General features: G+C 52.4%; 2 protein-coding genes across 2 annotated transcripts in view; one reads left to right on the top strand and one right to left on the bottom strand.

Annotated features, from left to right (window-relative positions):
• The first annotated feature begins 5,263 nt into the window (after window positions 1–5,263).
• The window catches only part of LOC144246964 (uncharacterized), a 418,663-nt gene continuing 406,482 nt past the window's right edge, over window positions 5,264–17,444 (top strand). Inside the window, exon 1 of the mRNA XM_077785995.1 lies at window positions 5,264–5,712. Within this exon, the coding sequence (XP_077642121.1) occupies window positions 5,264–5,712 (449 nt within the window). The remainder of the gene's footprint in view (window positions 5,713–17,444) is intronic.
• Window positions 12,859–13,791, bottom strand: LOC144246943 (olfactory receptor 14J1-like). Its single transcript, XM_077785821.1, has one exon. The coding sequence runs from the start codon at window positions 13,789–13,791 to the stop codon at window positions 12,859–12,861; it is 933 nt and encodes a 310-aa protein (XP_077641947.1).

Genomic DNA, 17,444 nt, shown 5'->3' with positions numbered 1-17,444 from the left:
TCCCCCAGCCAGCCCAGGCCTTGCTCAGCATTGCAGTTCCCTGCTCTGAGCCTTGGGCTCCCTGCAATCCTGACCTCAAGGATCTGCTCTCACCAGTCCCTGGGGAGCCTTTGGTAGTCCCTGCCCTCAGTGGGGCCCAGTGATGCTCTAAGGGACTTGGAGTTTTGCTTCTGACTCCTTGGGCAGCTTCTTCAGCCTTCTCTCAGTCCCTGAGGGTCCTGGACGGGGGCTCAAATCTACCATGGCAATCATCAAAATACAGAAAGCCCTTGGAGGCTCTTTCTCTTCCTTCATTTGTCTTCAGCTCTCCAGGTGCAGCTGATTGGAGTCAGTCTGGAGTTCTGTTAAGGAGGAAGATTTCCAAGTGGACCTCATGACCTTTTTTTCTTCAATCAAGTGAGTATTTTTTTATTTCCCAGTTCAAAGAAGAGCTGATAGAAGCATTGCCCAGGTGATCTTGACAATGAAGTTCTCCTGAGGAGGTCTGGGCATGTAGAAGAATGGCCCCCCTGAGGGCTGACCCTGTTTGGACAAGCTGCTCCTCACCCCCAGCCTCACCATGTCTGACATTGCCCACCTGGCACTGACATCCCTGTGCCCTGCAGCAGAACCTTGTCCCTGAGCTCTGCAGCTCCACGTCCCAGCCCATTGCACCGTGTCCCACCTGCTCTCCTCAGGGCTCTGCCTGCACACAGGCCCAGGAGAAGTTTGTCTCTGGGGAAAGAAAGAATGGAAAAGCTTGAGCAGGTTTCCTAAACAACAAACCCAACTCAGGAACCACCTGCTCAGTACAGGCTGCCTGGAATGGTGTCACCTTTCTACAAGAGACAGTGTGACCAGAAATGATCTCTGGAAGCAGAATTCTCTGAGTCTCCTAGCTGAATTCTCTGTCCTGGCCCTTTCCCTGGATCTCTGTTGCAGATGGAAGCTGCTGGTGCCATCCTCACCTTTAACCTCTCTTTGGAGTGCAAACAGATGTTCCCCGGTGTGTTAAGCAGGATTTTCTCAATGTTTCTATAAATCTTTTGTGTTCCCCATGGAACGAAGGGGCCATTTTGGCACTGAGGGGGTGACGTGGAAGCAAGGAGTCAATTGTGACCCTGGGATCCCATGGAACCAAGGGGCCATGGTGACACAGCAGGGCCACGTGGATCCAATGGTCCATTGTGACAATGTGGATCCAAGGAGACCATGGAGACACCCCCAGAACCTCATGGAACCAAGGAGTCCATGGTGACCCAGCAGGGCTGCATGGATCCAATGGTCCATGGTGACACTGCCCATCCAAGGAGGCTGTTTGGAGACCGTGGAAGCTCATGGAGTGAGGTGGCCATTGTGACACTGAAGAACTTCATGACACCAAATATCCATTGGGGCATAGCAGGGCATCATGGGAACACAGAAACTGCTCTTGACAGTGTGGAAACTCCCGGAACCAGGGGCCATGGTGGCACTGCAGAACCAGCTCAGCTGCTGCACCTTGTCCCCTGCCCTGCACAGCTCCTTGGCAAGTACAGCAGGAGCAGCACACTCGGAGCCTCAGGAATGCCCCTCTGGGATCCATGGCACACGCTCCCAGGGGCTGGAATTCCAGTTCCCAGCCAGGAGATGATGTTCCTGCCCTTGAAGGCAAAGCTCTTATGGAAGAGCCGAAAACCAAGTGAAGCAAGATCTTAGAGTGACATTTCACTGCCAATCTTCCTAAGTTCACCCATGGCTGTTGCATCTTATGGATTGGGAATGAAATCAGGGCAGGGTCTTTGGTGGGAGCTGCCCTGGGTCAAAGGAGACACTGAGAGAGAAACAGAGCAGGCAAAGATAGGTGGAAGAGAAAGGAGGTGTTTTGGTTTGGAATGACAGGTGTCTGCTAAGGAGGGCAGGACCCTCCCCTGAAATGGAAAAATGTAGACTCTTTCTTTCTGAATTGTTATTAATTTGAAATTAAGGGGGGCTCTCAGATAAAAATATGGGAGCGGGAATAACTGTTTTTTATTAGGGAAGAAAATTGAACTATAAAATAAGCAATGCAGTAAACTGAAATAACACTGACAGTGTCAGAATATAACCTGATACCCTTTTGGACAGGGTATTGGCCACAATCCAATTGGAATTGTGGCTGCAGTCCTCCTGGAGTGTCAGGTGTGGTTCTGTTGGAGAAGTGATCCTATAGGAATGGGAGTCTTCCTCTGAAGAGGAAGAGACAGCTGTTCCTTTGAGAAATCCAGCCCAGAAAAATCTGTGTTGGTGGGCCAGAATCTCAAGACTAGATGCAGGTAGGAATGCTTGGCTCCTCCCTCTGGGCGGAACATCTCACAATGGGATGTTACAGTTCTTATCCGTCATGCAGTGACATTCAATAGCCCATTATCAGAAGATGTCTCCCCTGAGGGAGGATTGATTGTGGAAGAGATAAGGAAAAACTGCCCACTTAACACAGGACAACTGCCATACAGATGGCAAATAGAACACATCTTGCTTTTCAGTCTGGGACAGGAGGGCACAAACAAAATCAGCTGAGAAGGCAGCACTCTGAAAAGCAACCCAGAACTGACAGAAAATAAATGGGACAGAAATCAATAATTCTGGAAGTTTTATTTATTAACAAAATAAATCACAACCACCCAGCCCCACACAATCCTGATTCCACAACCTCAAATTTGGATCTCACTTCTCCCGATCACCTTCCAACCCCATCTCACCGTGGAGGCTGTGGAATTGAGTAATTTTGGCATGGGGCTGAGGTGGGAACCAGCCATTTTGAGGTGGAATTGAGCAATTTTGCGGGTAAGATTGAGGGGTTTCCAATTGGATTGAGTACTTTTGAGGTGACAGAGCAATCCACCTTGGCATTTGGGGTGCAAAGATACAAAGAATACTACCAGATATCTCCCAAGAACCCACAAATACTTCAGAATATGTTCCCAAACTGTAAATTCCACCTCAAATACCTCTAAAATGGTGTGACTTTTGACATCTCTGGTCAATACTCTTTTTAGTAATTTTTCAGGTGTTTTTAAGTGATAAAGACAAATTAGAAGAAAATTAGGGCCAAACCAAAACCAGAGACCCCTTGAGCAACCCCTGGACACTGGACAAAACAAACTCAGCAGAAATCAAATTTAACCCTCCATAAAATGCCTTGAGGAAGATTTGCTCTTCCCACAAGTCACTTCTGATGGAAACGCAAACAAATCCCAAACATTAATAAACCAACAACAGAAGCAATTCTGTGGTAATTCTAAATTTCATCAGTTCCAGCACAGCTCTAGCTCAGATGCTGGCAGGTTCCAAAAAAAGAAACATGGAAATTTGTCCAAATACAGATTATTAAAAGGGAGGGAAAGGTCTGTGTAGCTGTCACACAGGTGACAGGGACCAAGAAAATAATGAATCTCCCCCCAAGCCTGTGAATCCAGGAGTTATTTGTAAAATAACTTGAGCTGGGCTTCTTGTAGGACTTTAGTAGCCTTGTGTTTCTCACCTTGGGGTGAATGATCCTTGTCAGTCTCGCTGGTATCATTTGGTGCCTTTCCTCCAGTGATTTTAACAGACTTTTCAAAGAAGGAAAACAAAATATTTTCTTTACACTGGCCACCCACAACTTCCACTTTTCTCATAAGGTCTCCCAAAAGTCGCTCAGAGGAAGCTGCATCCAAGTTTCCAAGAGTTCCTCCAGAAAGAGGCAGAACCTCCGCAGAGGAGGGAACCAGGCTGTTGTCAAAGGAACTCGGGGTCAGACAATAGAGCCTTGAAATCACTGTGCAAAATAATATTGCAGTTTGTTTAATAAAATTGTTAGAGAGATGCCCCTGCCCCAATTAAGGTGCTAACAAGACCAAATCCAAAGTGGATTTTATTGAACAGTAAATGTGAGGTAGAGAGAGACATGGAAAGAAAGAGAAAAAGGGAGAGAGCAAGGGAGTGACATGGACAGAGATCTCCCCTGGGGCGGGGCAAGTGTGACATTGTCCCCTGTGTGCGTGGCCTCCCCAGGGTGGGGGTTTTACACCAGAGCCAGTTTGGGTAAGGGGGGTGGTGTTCACCCCCCACCCCAAGCAGGGATTGCCTCACTGTTTCAGGTTACAGTGTCAGATGTAACCAAAAGTGTTTTCAGTCCCCATCTCCATAAACTGTTATCAACAGGTGGGGCAGTGTTCTTTATCTCTTCCATGGCTCAGCCCTGATAACGCTCTCCAGGGGCCATCTTCTGTTAATGGGCCATTGAGTGTCACTGCAGGAATGATAAAATTACATCATCCCATTGTGGGATGCTCTGCCCAGGGGGAGGAACCAAGCATTCCTACCTGGATATAATCTCACCCTTGCAACACCACAACCACCTTGCCTACTGGATTCCCAGAGGACAAGAGCTCCATAACCACCACTTGACCTTCAGTGCAAGACCAGACCCTTCTACAGGATCACCACTTTGACAGAATCACGTTCATCACTCCAGCCAGACTGCAGCCACCATTTCATCAGACTGCTACCACCACCCTGAACAACGAGGTGTCAGGTTATATCCTGATTCTGTCAGATTAAGCCAGTGTTTCTGTATCATTGCCTTGATCTTAATTTTCTAATTACATTGTCATTCTGGCTTCGACGCTCTCCGAGGTTTGCTTTGAAAGGAGGACAAAACTCAATGTGCTCATCCCTTGTTTTCCTTTCAGAACAGGATTTCCCATCTCCAAATATTTTCCAGATGGAGGAGAAGGTTGCGAGGAAAAGGAAGATGCCCTGGGACACTGAGGCAGGTGAGGAGGAAGTCAGTGCCCCTTTCCCCCTCTCTCCTGCTTCATCTCCCAGCCCAGCCTGGTGCCCAGCTGCAGGACAGCCCCGCTGCCGGTCCCCTCCTGCTGGGGACGCACTGGGGGGATCTCCTTGCCCTTCCCTGTGGCAATGTGGCAAATCCCATCCTCTCCTTGTCCTTCTTACCCCAGACAAGAAGCTGAGGATGGACACCAGAGAGGTCAAATCCCCACGGCAGAACCGTGTGGAAGAGGCCATTTTGAGTGACTCCAGGGCACAGGAATCCAACGGGGAGGAAAAGCCCCAGAGATCCCACAGGAGGAAAGGCTGCAAACCCAGTCCAGGGTGCTCTGAGGAGGAAAGACCCACTCTGGGCCAGGAAGGTGGGCAGAGCTTCAGCCAGAGCTCGGAGCTGGTGGTCTCTGAGAAGCTTCCTGATGGGGAGAAGCCCTACAAGTGCTTGGAGTGTGGGAAGAGCTTCAGGCAGAGCTACAACCTGATCTGCCACCAGATGATCCACACCAGGGAATGGCCCTACAAGTGTGGGGAGTGTGGGAAGGGCTTCAGCTGCAGCTCAGAACTCATAAGGCGCCAACGCATCCACACTGGGGAGAGGCCCTATGAGTGTACCGAGTGTCAGAAGAGGTTTCACACCAACTCCAATCTCCTCAAACACCAACGGATTCACACAGATGAGAGGCCCTACCACTGCCCCAACTGCAGGAAGGGCTTCAAGCACAACTGCAGCCTTGACAGGCACCGGCGCATCCACACCGGGGAGAGGCCCTATGAGTGTCCCCAGTGTGGGAAGAGCTTCAGCCAGAAGTTCTCATTGATTCGCCACCAGATCATCCACATTGGGGAACAGCCATACAAGTGTGAGCAATGTGGGAAGGGCTTCAGCCAGAGGTCCAACCTGACCATCCACCAGAGGATCCACACTGGGGAGAGGCCCTATGAGTGTTCCGAGTGTCAGAAGAAGTTTAAGACCAGCTCTAATGTGGGATGAATATTCTTCTGCACGGTGGGGGTGTAGGGAGGCAGAGATCTCTGAAGCTTGCTTTTGGGGAGAGAAATTTATTTGAGGATTCCGGAATGCCCGAGCCTCGTGCTCTCAGGCGTAGCACGTGGCCGGGCTTAGGAGGATGGGGTAGGGGAGAGAGAAACGGAGGGTTTAGGAGAGGGGAAGCCCCAGGGGGGAAGGAAGTCCAAGAGAGGAGGAGAGGGCCAAGAGAGGGAGGAAGTCCAAGAGGCCGCATGGCCCCTCTGAGCCCCCTTATCAGGGGCTCCTAGGTGGGCTGGGACAAGGCATGGGCCAATGGGGTTACAGACTCCGATGCTTCAGGGGCAGGTACAGAGATGTGGGATGAGCCACAATCTTTTGGGGGGTAGGATGGAACAGTCCATTTCACTCCAGGATTCATCCAAGGGCAGAAGTGACATCCGGCTAGCTAAGATAACAATCATATCTATCTATCCTCTTCAACAATTGCCCCTTTTCGTTAAACTTTTTAAACGGTAAATACAGACTTAATTACTATTTTTGCACAACCTGGGGTATAGAACATATTGGTACTGAAACTATACTTGTTACTCTCGAAACAATCAAGTTTACTTTACAGAGTTCCTTCAGCCAAGATGCAGAGCTCAAACTTTAAGATAAACTGTTTAGCTAGATTATTAATTGTAATCGAGGTGGCGTTTATTTCTTTACTGATTGAGCATTTTAACCTTTTGACTGCTTTAGTCTAATGGAAGAATTTTAACTGAGGTATTTTTATCGGAATCTTCTGGGGAAGGTTCTATAATTAACTAGGTTTAAAAGGTCTATTATAGCTTTGTATCAGTTAGAGATAGGGTATCAGAGCTTGCAGTCTTGTCTAGAGCAACCCAGGCATTTGTCTTTGGTTAACCTATAGGTGGAACTTCAATACAAAAATTGGGACAAGAGAACAACTGTAACAACAAGGGTACAGAAGTAACATGCATATGAAAACAAATGTCCATAATCTTGAGTTGTTTCTGGCAGGTAGTTTTCATCTCGTCTTAGCACAGTTCAAATCTGAGCGCTTGCTTCTTGGTTTGCACCTGCAAAGTCACCATTATCTGTGAGGGTACTGCTAGATTCTGGTGTGTAGTAAGGCCCCACATTCCCTGCTGGGACCCACCTGGATCTTTCACCTGTGAAAACACAAGCAAGCTCTCTCTCCCATGTTACAAGGTTACATGGGCTTTCTATTTGTCCTGTGACTGAGGTTTTTATTAAGACTTTTATTTTTGCTTTTTTGTTGTTCAGAAAGTGTCTGTAAATGGGGATGTCAGGCTGTCCTATACAGCAATTTGAAAAATTGTATGCGTATGGGGCTTTGCTGAACCTGTTTTGGGGTGTGGCCTGATACATTCCCCTCTTCTGTTTTAATAGGCTGCATTCTAGGGCTTCAGATGTCTTTTCTATGGTACTTCCCAACAGCTGGTAACCATAGGAAAAAGGGGAAACTACTATCTTTTGCTGCTTTTAGGAATTTTCTCTCGTCCTGAGATGGGACAGCTGTCCATTCTCTGGGACTATCCAGGTTGAACCTGTGCCTGTCTATCAGTTGGAGGTTATCAATGCTTTTCTGGAAATTTTGGGAAACTGGGGTAGCAGGGGTGGTATTGGTAGGGGTAGTATAGTACTCTGTGGATCCTGTATTTGTCAAAGCAGCTGCCAGGTGCTGTTCCTCTCTCCCTTGCTGCATGCTAAGCTGTGAATCAGATGCAGCAGCTGCTGATAGCTGGGGTGGAGGGGCAGGAGGAGAGGTGTCTGTAAGCGAAGCCCGCAGGGAGGAACTAGTGCGTGTGGAAGGATGTATCGAGGATGAGGCTGCAGCTGTGGAATGTGGATACAGCATAGGAGAGGAAGCAGAGGCGTCCAGGGGCTGCAGGGGTGGTGGCGGTGTGAAGGAGTTCTGGGCGGGTATCCGGCACGGAGGGATTTAGCGGCGAACCCGGAAGTGATTCGGCAGTCCCCGGCAGCGGTGGTGGAACTCCACCCGCGAGGTCTGGGGGGTCCTGCTGCTGCCGCCGCTGGTCTCGGGGGTTCTGGTTGGGTGCTGACCGCGGCACGGGGTGCGTGGGGAGTGGCAGGCTCCATCGGCGGCGTGGCAGAGGCGGCAGGAACTGGCCGGAATGGAGGCACTGTGAGCTGCGCATGCGCGGGGCGCACCACGTGTTCCGCCGGCCGAGCCAAGATGGCGGCCACGTCTGCCGCCCCGCCGGAGCCGTCTGATGTTAGGCCCGCGCCGCGGGGGGGTTGCCGGGGGGTGGGGGGTGGCGGGGTCGCGGCGCGGGGCCCCGGGGTGTCCCCCCGCGGGCGCAGCTCAGGCTGGGGTGGGCGCACCAGGCTTCCCGGTGGATTCTGCCGCGTGGCCGTGTTTGGGGGCATGGCTATGCGCTCTCCCGGCACGGGTTGCGGTGGCGAGGCGGCCACGGCAAGCGCCGGTTCGAGTGTTTGTAGAAACGCGGCAAAGCCGCTTTGTAAGAAGCCAGCGAAAGTAGCAACTGCCGCTACTAGGGAGTTTTCGGGGGGAGCCGGGGCGGGCACGAGCCCCACGGCCAGTGGGGGGGGCGGGGCGGCCGCGGGGGCCGGGACAGGGAGTGCCCATGGAACCAAGGGTCCATTGTGACCCTGTGGCCCCAAGGAGACCCCTGTGACCCTGCAAGGCCTCATGGAAGCAAGGGACCATTGTGACACTGTGGAGCCCCATGGAAACAAGAGCCCAGCGTGACACATCTGGGCCTCATGGAACCAAGGATCCAATATGACACCACCAGTGTGACACTGCAGGGCCCCATGGAAACAAGGGGCCGGTGTGACCCTGCAGGGCCCCATGGATCCAAGGAAACAGGTCACAGGTCTGGTTGGCTTGGCCTGACTGGTCCAACTGCCCTTGGCATGTCGAGGGTTTCTTCTCATGTACCCCTGAAACAGAGCTCTGGGGCTCTGGGCTTTCCTTCACATGGAAAAGAACTGTCCTTCTCATCCAAGCATCCATGGCCAAAATGGGATTCCCCCCTCAAAATTCCCAATATCTAGGGGGTGCTCCTAAACAAGAGCTGCCATTACCAAGTCTGTTTGACCTTGTCTTGCTGAGAGGTGGCTCTCACCTGCCTTCAGACACTGAGGCTCTGTGCTTTTCTTCCTGTGGAAAAGAACCATCCCTCCTGCACAGGCAACCATGGACAAAATTGATACTTTTCCTCCAAAATTCCCTGAATGTAAGCGTTTCTCCCAGAAAAAAGCTGCCAGTACAGAGTGCCCAGGCTTGCCTTGGCCTCTGGTGGTCTCCCTATTCTTCCCTGCAACACTGGGGCTCTCTCCTTTCCTTCCTATGAAAACAACCATCCTTCTTCATCCTTCATCCATCTCCTTCTTTTGGCCAGGTGTCCATGGCCGAAATTGGGATTCCACCTCCAGAAGTCCTATAGTCAAAGATTGCTCCTGCACAAAAGCTGCCTTACAGACAGGTCTGGCTGGCCTTGGCCTCTGGTGGTCACCTCTCATCTCAAGGAAGCCCTGGGGAGAGTTTTGGAACAGGTTTGGCTGCTGGAGCATCAATGAGTATCTCATCCTCTGAAAAACACAGATGCTCTTCAGATAAAATGTGTATTTTTTTTCTCGTGCATTATGTTTGAAATCTAATTTTCAGTTAAAAATTCTTATCGCTCTGCAAGTGTTATCTGACACAAACCACCTTGTCTACATATGGATCCAGGCCACATTTATAAGCAAACACAATAAAGAATCCAGCAGGAATTATTTGTCTCTGCTCCCATCTGTCACATCTCCTCTGGAGCTGGAGGTGCAGCCCCAGCACTTGGGAGGGCTCAGGGGTCACAAGCTCAGCTCCCACACAGAGAACCTTGGATGATCTTCCTGCCCCTGCCCGCTCAGCCAGGCTGAGATGGACACTGATGGTTTCTGTGCCAGGCTCTCCCAGCCCAGCCCAGCTCCCTGCCAGCTCTGCCAGCTGCCCTGAGCTCTGGGCAGCACCAAGGGCCTCTCCCCAGCACAGCCCAGCCGGCTCTGGCCCCACAGCTCTGCTCAGCCCAGGCTGCTCTGGGCACTGCCCCACGGCCTCAGCCCCTGCCAAGGGCACAGCAGCAGCTGCAGCTCAGCCAGGACTCAGCCCCACCATGGGGGAAGGGGCTTGGCCAAGGCCAAAGGAGCTCCCTGGCTGCCCTGCTCCCCTCTGCCTGAGGTGCTGAGAGCTCTGCAGCCCCTCCTGCCATCCCATCTGCCCAGGCCAGCACAAGAGCCCCGGCCCTGGGGCCCTCCAGAGCTGCTCCTGCTCCATGCCCAGGGCCCATCCCAGAGCTGGGGCAGCCACAAAGCTGTGCCCATTTCTGCTCATTGTTGCTCTGATGGGGATGCATCCTCCGCCACTTGGAGGCTGCTGATGAATTTTACTGCTCCAGAGGACTCTTCTTTCTTGAGCTATTCAGTTCAGGAATTCAGTAGGAAAAGCCCATAAAACATTTGTTCAAAATGCCCAAACAAGAAAAACCTCTGGGATTAATTTGAGTTTTCAGTTATTCTGTGGTTAATTGAACAGATTTCAGAAGTTTATTCAAAGTGAATATAGTATATTGAAAACAATGCAGAGAGAATTGTTTTGCCCTGTTAAGTTTTCTTTTCCTGTTTATTGATTGATATCAGCAATGTCCAATTAATATTGATCCCCAGCACCTTCTAATGCAGTCTAAAAATATATGAGAATCAAGACCCTTCATGGCTGACAATCAATAACACTTTGTCCCCACTCCCTCCCCACCATGCTCCTCATCAAATCCCTTGGATCCTATGGATCAGGAATGGTGTGGCCAGGAGGAGCAGGGTACTGACTCTTCCCCTGTGCCTCCCACTGTTCGGACAGCACCTCGAGTGCTGTATCCAGCTCTGGGCCCCCAATTTAGGAAGGACATGGAGGGCCTGGAGTTCGTCCATAGAAGGACAACAAGGCTGATGAGGGGTCTGGAGTCCAAGTCTTCTGATGAGTGGCCAAGAGAAGTAGGGTTGTTGATCCTGATGACACTACAGGGCCCAAGGATCCAAGGGACTTTGTGACACCAAGGGGTCCCATGGAACCAAAGGGACATTGTGACACTGGGAGGCCTCATGGAATCATGGAGACCATTGGGACACTCTGGGGACTCATGGAACCCTGGTGACACCAAGTTGGCTGGGAGTATTGATCTGCTGGAGGGTAGGAGGGCTCTGCACAGGGCCCTGGACAGGCTGGATCCAGGGCCCAAATCCAACAAATTGAGGTTTAACAAGTCCCAGTGCCGGGTCTTGCATTTTGGCCACAACAACCCCTGCAGTGCTACAGGCTGGGGACAGAGTGTCTGGACAGCAGCCAGGCAGAAAGGGACCTGCAGGGACTGATGGACAGCAGGCTGGACATGAGCCAGCAGTGTGCCCAGGTGGCCAAGAAGGCCAATGGCTCCTGGCCTGGATCAGGAATGGTGTGGCCAGCAGGAGCAGGGCAGTGATTCTTCCCCTGTGCTGGGCACTGGTTGGGCAGCACCTCGAGTTCTGTATCCAGTTCTGAGCCCCCCAATTTAGGAAGGACATGGAGGGGCTGGAGCATGTCCAGAGAAGGACAACGAGGCTGGTGAGGGGTCTGGAACACAAGTCCTGTGAGGAGCGGCTGAGGGAGCTGGGGTTGTTGATCCTGGATAAGAGGAGACTCAGGGGAGACAAGGTGGTGTCAGGGCACACGTTGCACTTGATGATATCCAGGGTCTTTTCCAACCTTGCTGGTTCTGTGATTCTCTGAAACCACCCTTGGAGCTGTTGCAGGAGGAGCCCTGGGCCTCCTCTTCAGAAGCTCCAGCAGCCCAGGTCCCTCAGCTTCTCCTCACAGCCCCAAGGCCCATCCTGTCAGTCCTGCAGAGCCTCTGCAGCTCCTCCTCACTGCCCAGAACAGGGAGCCCCACAGGCAGACACAGCAGCCCAGATGTGCCCCCCTGGTCTGGGGTGCCTCTGGCAAGGGAGCAACACCAGGCACTGCAGGAGCCTGCAGACAATTCCTGCAGCTCCTGTGGGATGATCCTGCTCCCCAAGGGATGTTCCCATGGTGCTGAGTCAGGAACTGCAATGGGGAGTGGGGCCAAAGAGGAAAGGTCAAACAGGGATGGGCTGTGTGCAGGGGTGGGAAGAGGGATAGGCAAGAGGAAAAAATTTATATTAGGAAGAGGAAAGACAGCAAAGGTGAAGCCAAGGAAATGCTCAGGGCAGTGTGGGGGTGGCTGCCAGGCAGCCCTGGCTCTGAGCAGCAGCGTCTGCAATGGGACAGGAAACTCCCAGTTGATGGGAACAAACTTTCTGGCTGACTGCAGAGGCCAGGACAAAGCTGAGTGGTTTCCCTGGCATCCCCCAGCCTTTCCTGGCCCCAGGGGCTGATGGCATTTGTGCTGCCTCAGGTTCATGTCCCCACACCAACAGCCTGGAGCTGCTCACAGGGGTTTTCTGTGCTGAGCATTGTCCTGGCCGTGTTCCTGAGAGAGCCTGGGCAAGGAGCCTGGAGCCCCCAGGCCCTGGCCTGAGGCGTCAGCGCTGCCCCAGCAGTGCCCATGGCCTGTCCCTGCTGCAGCCCCGGCACTGCCACCCCCAGGACTGTGCCCGGCCCCGAGAGCACTCAGGCCCTGCAGCAACACCAGGGCCACCAGGGCAGCGGGGCAGGGCCACGGGAGCAGCACTGGCAGCACCAAGTGCTGCTGCTCCTGGGCACAGCTGCTGTGCCAGCCCTGATCTGCACCAGCTCTGCACACAGACATTGCTGCTGCAGCTCCAGAGAAGGCAACAAAAGGGCATCTCTGCAGAAAACTCTGCTGGGAAATCCTTTAGTTCCTTTAAAGGCACCGAGAGTACAGCCACTCATTCACAGTCTGTGGCCACAAGGAAGGTGGGGAGAAACAAAATGAGAAATGGCACAAACAATGACATTTCTTTGTGGACAATATGAAAAAATTTAAACAAAGAAAAAAACCACCAAAATAAACCAACAAGAAGTATAAAAAATTACTTTTATTACAAGTGATTTGTAGAAATTCGCCAGCAGTTTAATGTCTCTGGAAGCATCCAGTCATCAATTTCCTCATGGCAGCCTTGAGCTCCTGGTTCCTCAGGCTGTAGATGACGGGGTTCAGGGCTGGAGGCACCACCGAGTACAGAACTGACACTGACAGATCCAGAGATGGGGAGGAGATGGAGGGGGGCTTCAGGTGAGCAAATATAATAGTACCGGCAAATAGGGAGACCACGGCCAGGTGAGGGAGGCAGGTGGAAAAGGCTTTGTGCCGTCCCTGCTCAGAGGGGATCCTCAGCACGGCCCTGAAGATCTGCACATAGGAGAAAACAATGAACACAAAACAACCAAATACTGAACAGGCACTAACAGCAATGAGCCCAAGTTCCCTGAAGTAGGAATAGGAGCAGGAGAGTTTGAGGATCTGGGGGATTTCACAGAAGAACTGGCCCAGGGCATTGCCATGGCACAGGGGCAGGGAAAATGTATTGGCTGTGTGCAGTAGAGCATTGAGAAAGGCACTGGCCCAGGCAGCTGCTGCCATGTGGGCACAAGCTCTGCTGCCCAGGAGGGTCCTGTAGTGCAGGGGTTTGCAGATGGACACGTAGCGGTCGTAGCACATGATGGTCAGGAGGAAATACTCTGCTCCTAGGAAGAACAGAAGGAAAAAGAGCTGTGCAGCACATCCTGTGTAGGAGATGTTCCTGGTGTCCCAGAGGGAATTGTGCATGGCTTTGGGGACAGTGGTGCAGATGGAGCCCAGGTCGCTGAGGGCCAGGTTGAGCAGGAAGAAGAACATGGGCGTGTGCAGGTGGTGGCCGCAGGCTACGGCGCTGATGATGAGGCCGTTGCCCAGGAGGGCAGCCAGGGAGATGCCCAGGAAAAGGCAGAAGTGCAGGAGCTGCAGCTGCCGCGTGTCTGCCAGTGCCAGCAGGAGGAAGTGGCTGATGGAGCTGCTGTTGGACATTTGCTGTGGCTGCACATGGGAATCTATAAGAAAAATAATTATGGAATAGTTGGGTGTGGACAGCACTTTAAATATCCCAGCACAGCTTAGGGGCATCTTCCCCTCACTGCCTTCCCAGGGCTCTGCTGCCTGGAGCTGTCTCTGCCAGCAGCTGCTTCCCTGTGCCCAGGGCTGAGCCCTGCCAGAGCTGCCAGAGCCCAGCCCAGCCCTGGGGGCTCAGCTCTGCCCTGCAGACCCCTCCCAGCTCAGGCACTTCCCAGGGGCAGCTCTGGCTCTGCAGGCTCTGATGGCAACATCAGAGCAACCCTGAGGAGGCTGGAAAAAGCACAAAGATGCTACATCTAAGGGGCCCTGTGTTGAATTCTGTTACTGCCTGGTTTATTTAGATGTGAAAAAAAAACTTTTCTTTTTATCAATATGAACTGAGAGATGCATATCTATGGGGAATTTCCCATGAAGGCAACAAAGATTAGTACATAAGAAAGCAGAAATTTCCCATTTATGCAGTTCCTGTCTTGCTATGCTCCCTGTATAATGTATTTGGAAAAGTTGTGGAGTTAAATGCCATGCTGGGAACAGTCCTGAACAATTCAGCATCCTCACCACACAAGGAGAACATTGCAAGACTTACCAGCTGTCTCCTTTCCCCCAGATCTTGTCCCCCAGCACTGGGAGCAGCTCCAGGGCCGGCTGAGAGCTGTCTCTGGCAGGCAGCAGAGTCCCTGGCCCAGCACAGCGCCCTGGGCTGCAGGACCCTGCTCTGCAGGACAGCCCTGGGCACCCCTGGCTGCTCTGCACAGGAGATGAGCAGAGAATGCACTCACAGGCTCTGTGGGCATTGGCATGTTCCAGCTTTAGGAGATCTCTCCAGGAGCTGCAGCTGCATTGTCCTGCAGCCAGAGGTTCCTGTGCCAAGGGCTGGCAGTGATTCTGCCCCCAGGCACTTGTCAGCCCCTTCCCAGCCCTGACTGATTGAAGCTCTCTGTGCCTCTGTGCTGTGCCCGGGCTGGCTGCAGGCAGTGCCCTAGCCCTGCTGGGCTGGCAGAAGAGCTGCTCAGCAAGAGAAATGTGCTTTTGAAGCTTTTCCTGGTTACCAGGATCACCCTCTGTGCCAGGAGCCCGGCCCAGCTCAGCAGCACAGACACAGCACAAGGACTTTAATGAGCCTCTGGGGTTTTGTGCTCAGGCCCTGAACATCAGGCCCTGAGAGGGAGCTGCAGAAACCTCTCCAGAACTCCAAGTCAGAATCCAACTCCAAAGTTTCTTTGACATTTAATGGGTCCCACTGAGAGACACGACTGAGCAAGTGTCCCCAGGCCCCAGGCAGAGCAGAGAACTGGAGGCACTGATGCCAGGTGGGGACAAAGAGAAGCCAAGTCTTGGTGCCCTGGGGCACAGCAGGGTCTGTGCCACCAAGGGCTGTGAGGAGACACCTTGTCCTGAGGCCCTGGGGCCTCCTGGCACAGCCCCAGCCAGGCTGGGCACTGTCAGCCCCTGGTCCTGCCCTCAGCATCCCCCCCATGCCCACATCCCAGTGGCCTCAAGGATCTGCTGGAAGGAGTCCCTGGGGAGCCTTGGTCAGGAATGGCCCTGGGGGCTCCTTCTTGCTCCCAGGGACTGCAAGTTTTTCAAAGGACTTTGGCTTTTGCTTTTGCCTTGCAGTCTCTGAGAGGTTTGTGCAATCATGGCCTCCAATTATCTGCTGTAATTAGTCCCTGGAGATGCTTTGTCAGAAACAACAATCATTGGGGCTCATTAATGCTTCAAGGTACTTCACTTCTTTTAAGGTTCTTGGTGTTCCCCTTTTGCTACAGACTCTGTGAGAGGTTTGTGCAGTCATGGCCCCAATTATCTGTATTAATGAGTCCCTTGAGAGCTTTGTACTGACACTCAGTGGGGCTCATTAATACTTTGAGATTCTTAACTTTTGCAAGGTACTTTGGATTTTCCTTTCCACAGTGAGAGTTCTTTGTGCCATTTTCAGTCTCTGAGAGGTTTTTGTGCCATCCTGGCCTCCAGTTCTCTCCTCCAAGGACTCCATGAAGAGCCTGTGGTATAGATGGACCTTTGTGGTTCCCATTAATGCTTTAGACTCCAACCACCTTGGGGTTTTCCTTCGACTTTGACTCCGGGAAAGGTTTGTGCAATCTCCTCTCAGGCCCTGAAGTTCCAGGTCTCAGCTCCAAATGCACCACGGGGCTCATTAGGTTCAAGTATGACCTGACAAACCATGGGTCTGCCTCAATTTCTCTCTGCTCTTGTGCAGTTTGTCAGGAAGTTTCTGTAGTGGTTTTGGTTCTCCAATTTGAGATTTCTCAGCCAATGCTTCAATTAGTGTGGTGGGTTCATTGCTGGCTAATTACCAGTGCACTCACTAGAATATACTTACTCATTTCCTGCTGTGAGATAGGATTAGGAGAAAGGCAAAGTCGGCTCAAAACTTTAAAAGGGTATAAATAAAATTTTATTAACAATAACTAAAGAAAGAGTAATAAGAATCAGAACAAAATTTTCAGAACACTTCCTCTCTCCATACAACCTGACAATGTAAAGAGACAAAACCTAAAATTTTCAGTCAGTTTACCACCTCTAAAATAGTCTTTCTTCACTGCACTTAGGCAGAGAAGTTACTCTTGTTAATGTTATGGACACTTCTCCACAGTTATCTCATGGCTTTTCATTTCCACAAAGAGCAGCTGCCCGGAGAAATCTGCAATCATGAACTCCCTCCCATCTTTTCCCACAGATGTGCTTATGGCCCTTGTCAGCTAATGGGGTATTAATTTCGAGATGAGCTGTTTAAGAGCAAAGGATCTCTTCATCTCTTTCTGAAATCATCATCATCTCTGGGAACAGAGGTCTTCATCTCTCTCTGAGGGCACAGGGTCTCATCACTGTTCTCCCTTTCTCTGATCAAACCTCTCATGGGATCACAGCTACTTTAACATTTGCTCACTTTAGCATGGAGGCCTTTGTTGAAACAAGTAATCTCTCCATGTTTTCAATGTCTTATAGGCAAAAAGAGAGTCTGATGTATCAATGACATCCTTCTCCACAGCTTTACCAGAGGATTTCAGCCCCAAGATCAAGGCATCTCCTCATCCCTCCCATCTGGGACTCAACTTCCTCTTCCCTGCCCTCGGTGTGTCCATGCTGCTCCTCTGTGTGCCTGCCCTGTGTCCTTTTCTCTCACGGGAGGGAGGATGGCAGCACTGGCAGAGTCAATATCTCCCGGGGCTGCAGATGGTTCCGTGAGCCCGGCCGGGCTCGGTGCTTGCGGCCGGAGCTGTTTTGCCATGGAGGTTTCTGCAGCGGCTGCGTTGGGGCTGTGTCAGGCTGGGCCGCGCTGGGGCAGGGCCAGGATCTCAGCAGCCAGGCCAGAGCCCAGCAGCAGCACGGCCGGGGCCGATGGCTTCTCCTGCCCTGCCCGCCGGCTGCGGGCAAAGCCCAAGGGCGGCAGAGCCTTGGCCGAGCTGGCCCGGCCCGGGGCTGCTCCTGGGGCCCGGCGGATCCTGGCCGGGCCCGGGCTGGCGGCGGGGCAGGGCTCGGCAGGGCCAGATGTCAGCACCCGCAGCCACGGCCCGGCCTCGGCCCCGCGGCCTCCCCTGCCCTGCCCGGCAGCCGATGGCGCCTGGCGGCTCCCTGGGAAGGGG

This window comes from Lonchura striata, chromosome 11 (assembly GCF_046129695.1).
Source record: "Lonchura striata isolate bLonStr1 chromosome 11, bLonStr1.mat, whole genome shotgun sequence".
In the NCBI taxonomy this organism is placed as follows: Eukaryota; Metazoa; Chordata; class Aves; order Passeriformes; family Estrildidae; genus Lonchura; species Lonchura striata.
The sequence above is the reverse complement of the archived record's forward strand: the minus strand, read 5'-3'. Positions and strand labels throughout refer to the sequence as shown.

Bases quoted from the DNA above. Each gene is read 5' to 3' on its own strand.
- LOC144246943 (XM_077785821.1), bottom strand. From the start codon at position 13,791: ATGTCCAACAGCAGCTCCATCAGCCACTTCCTCCTGCTGGCACTGGCA.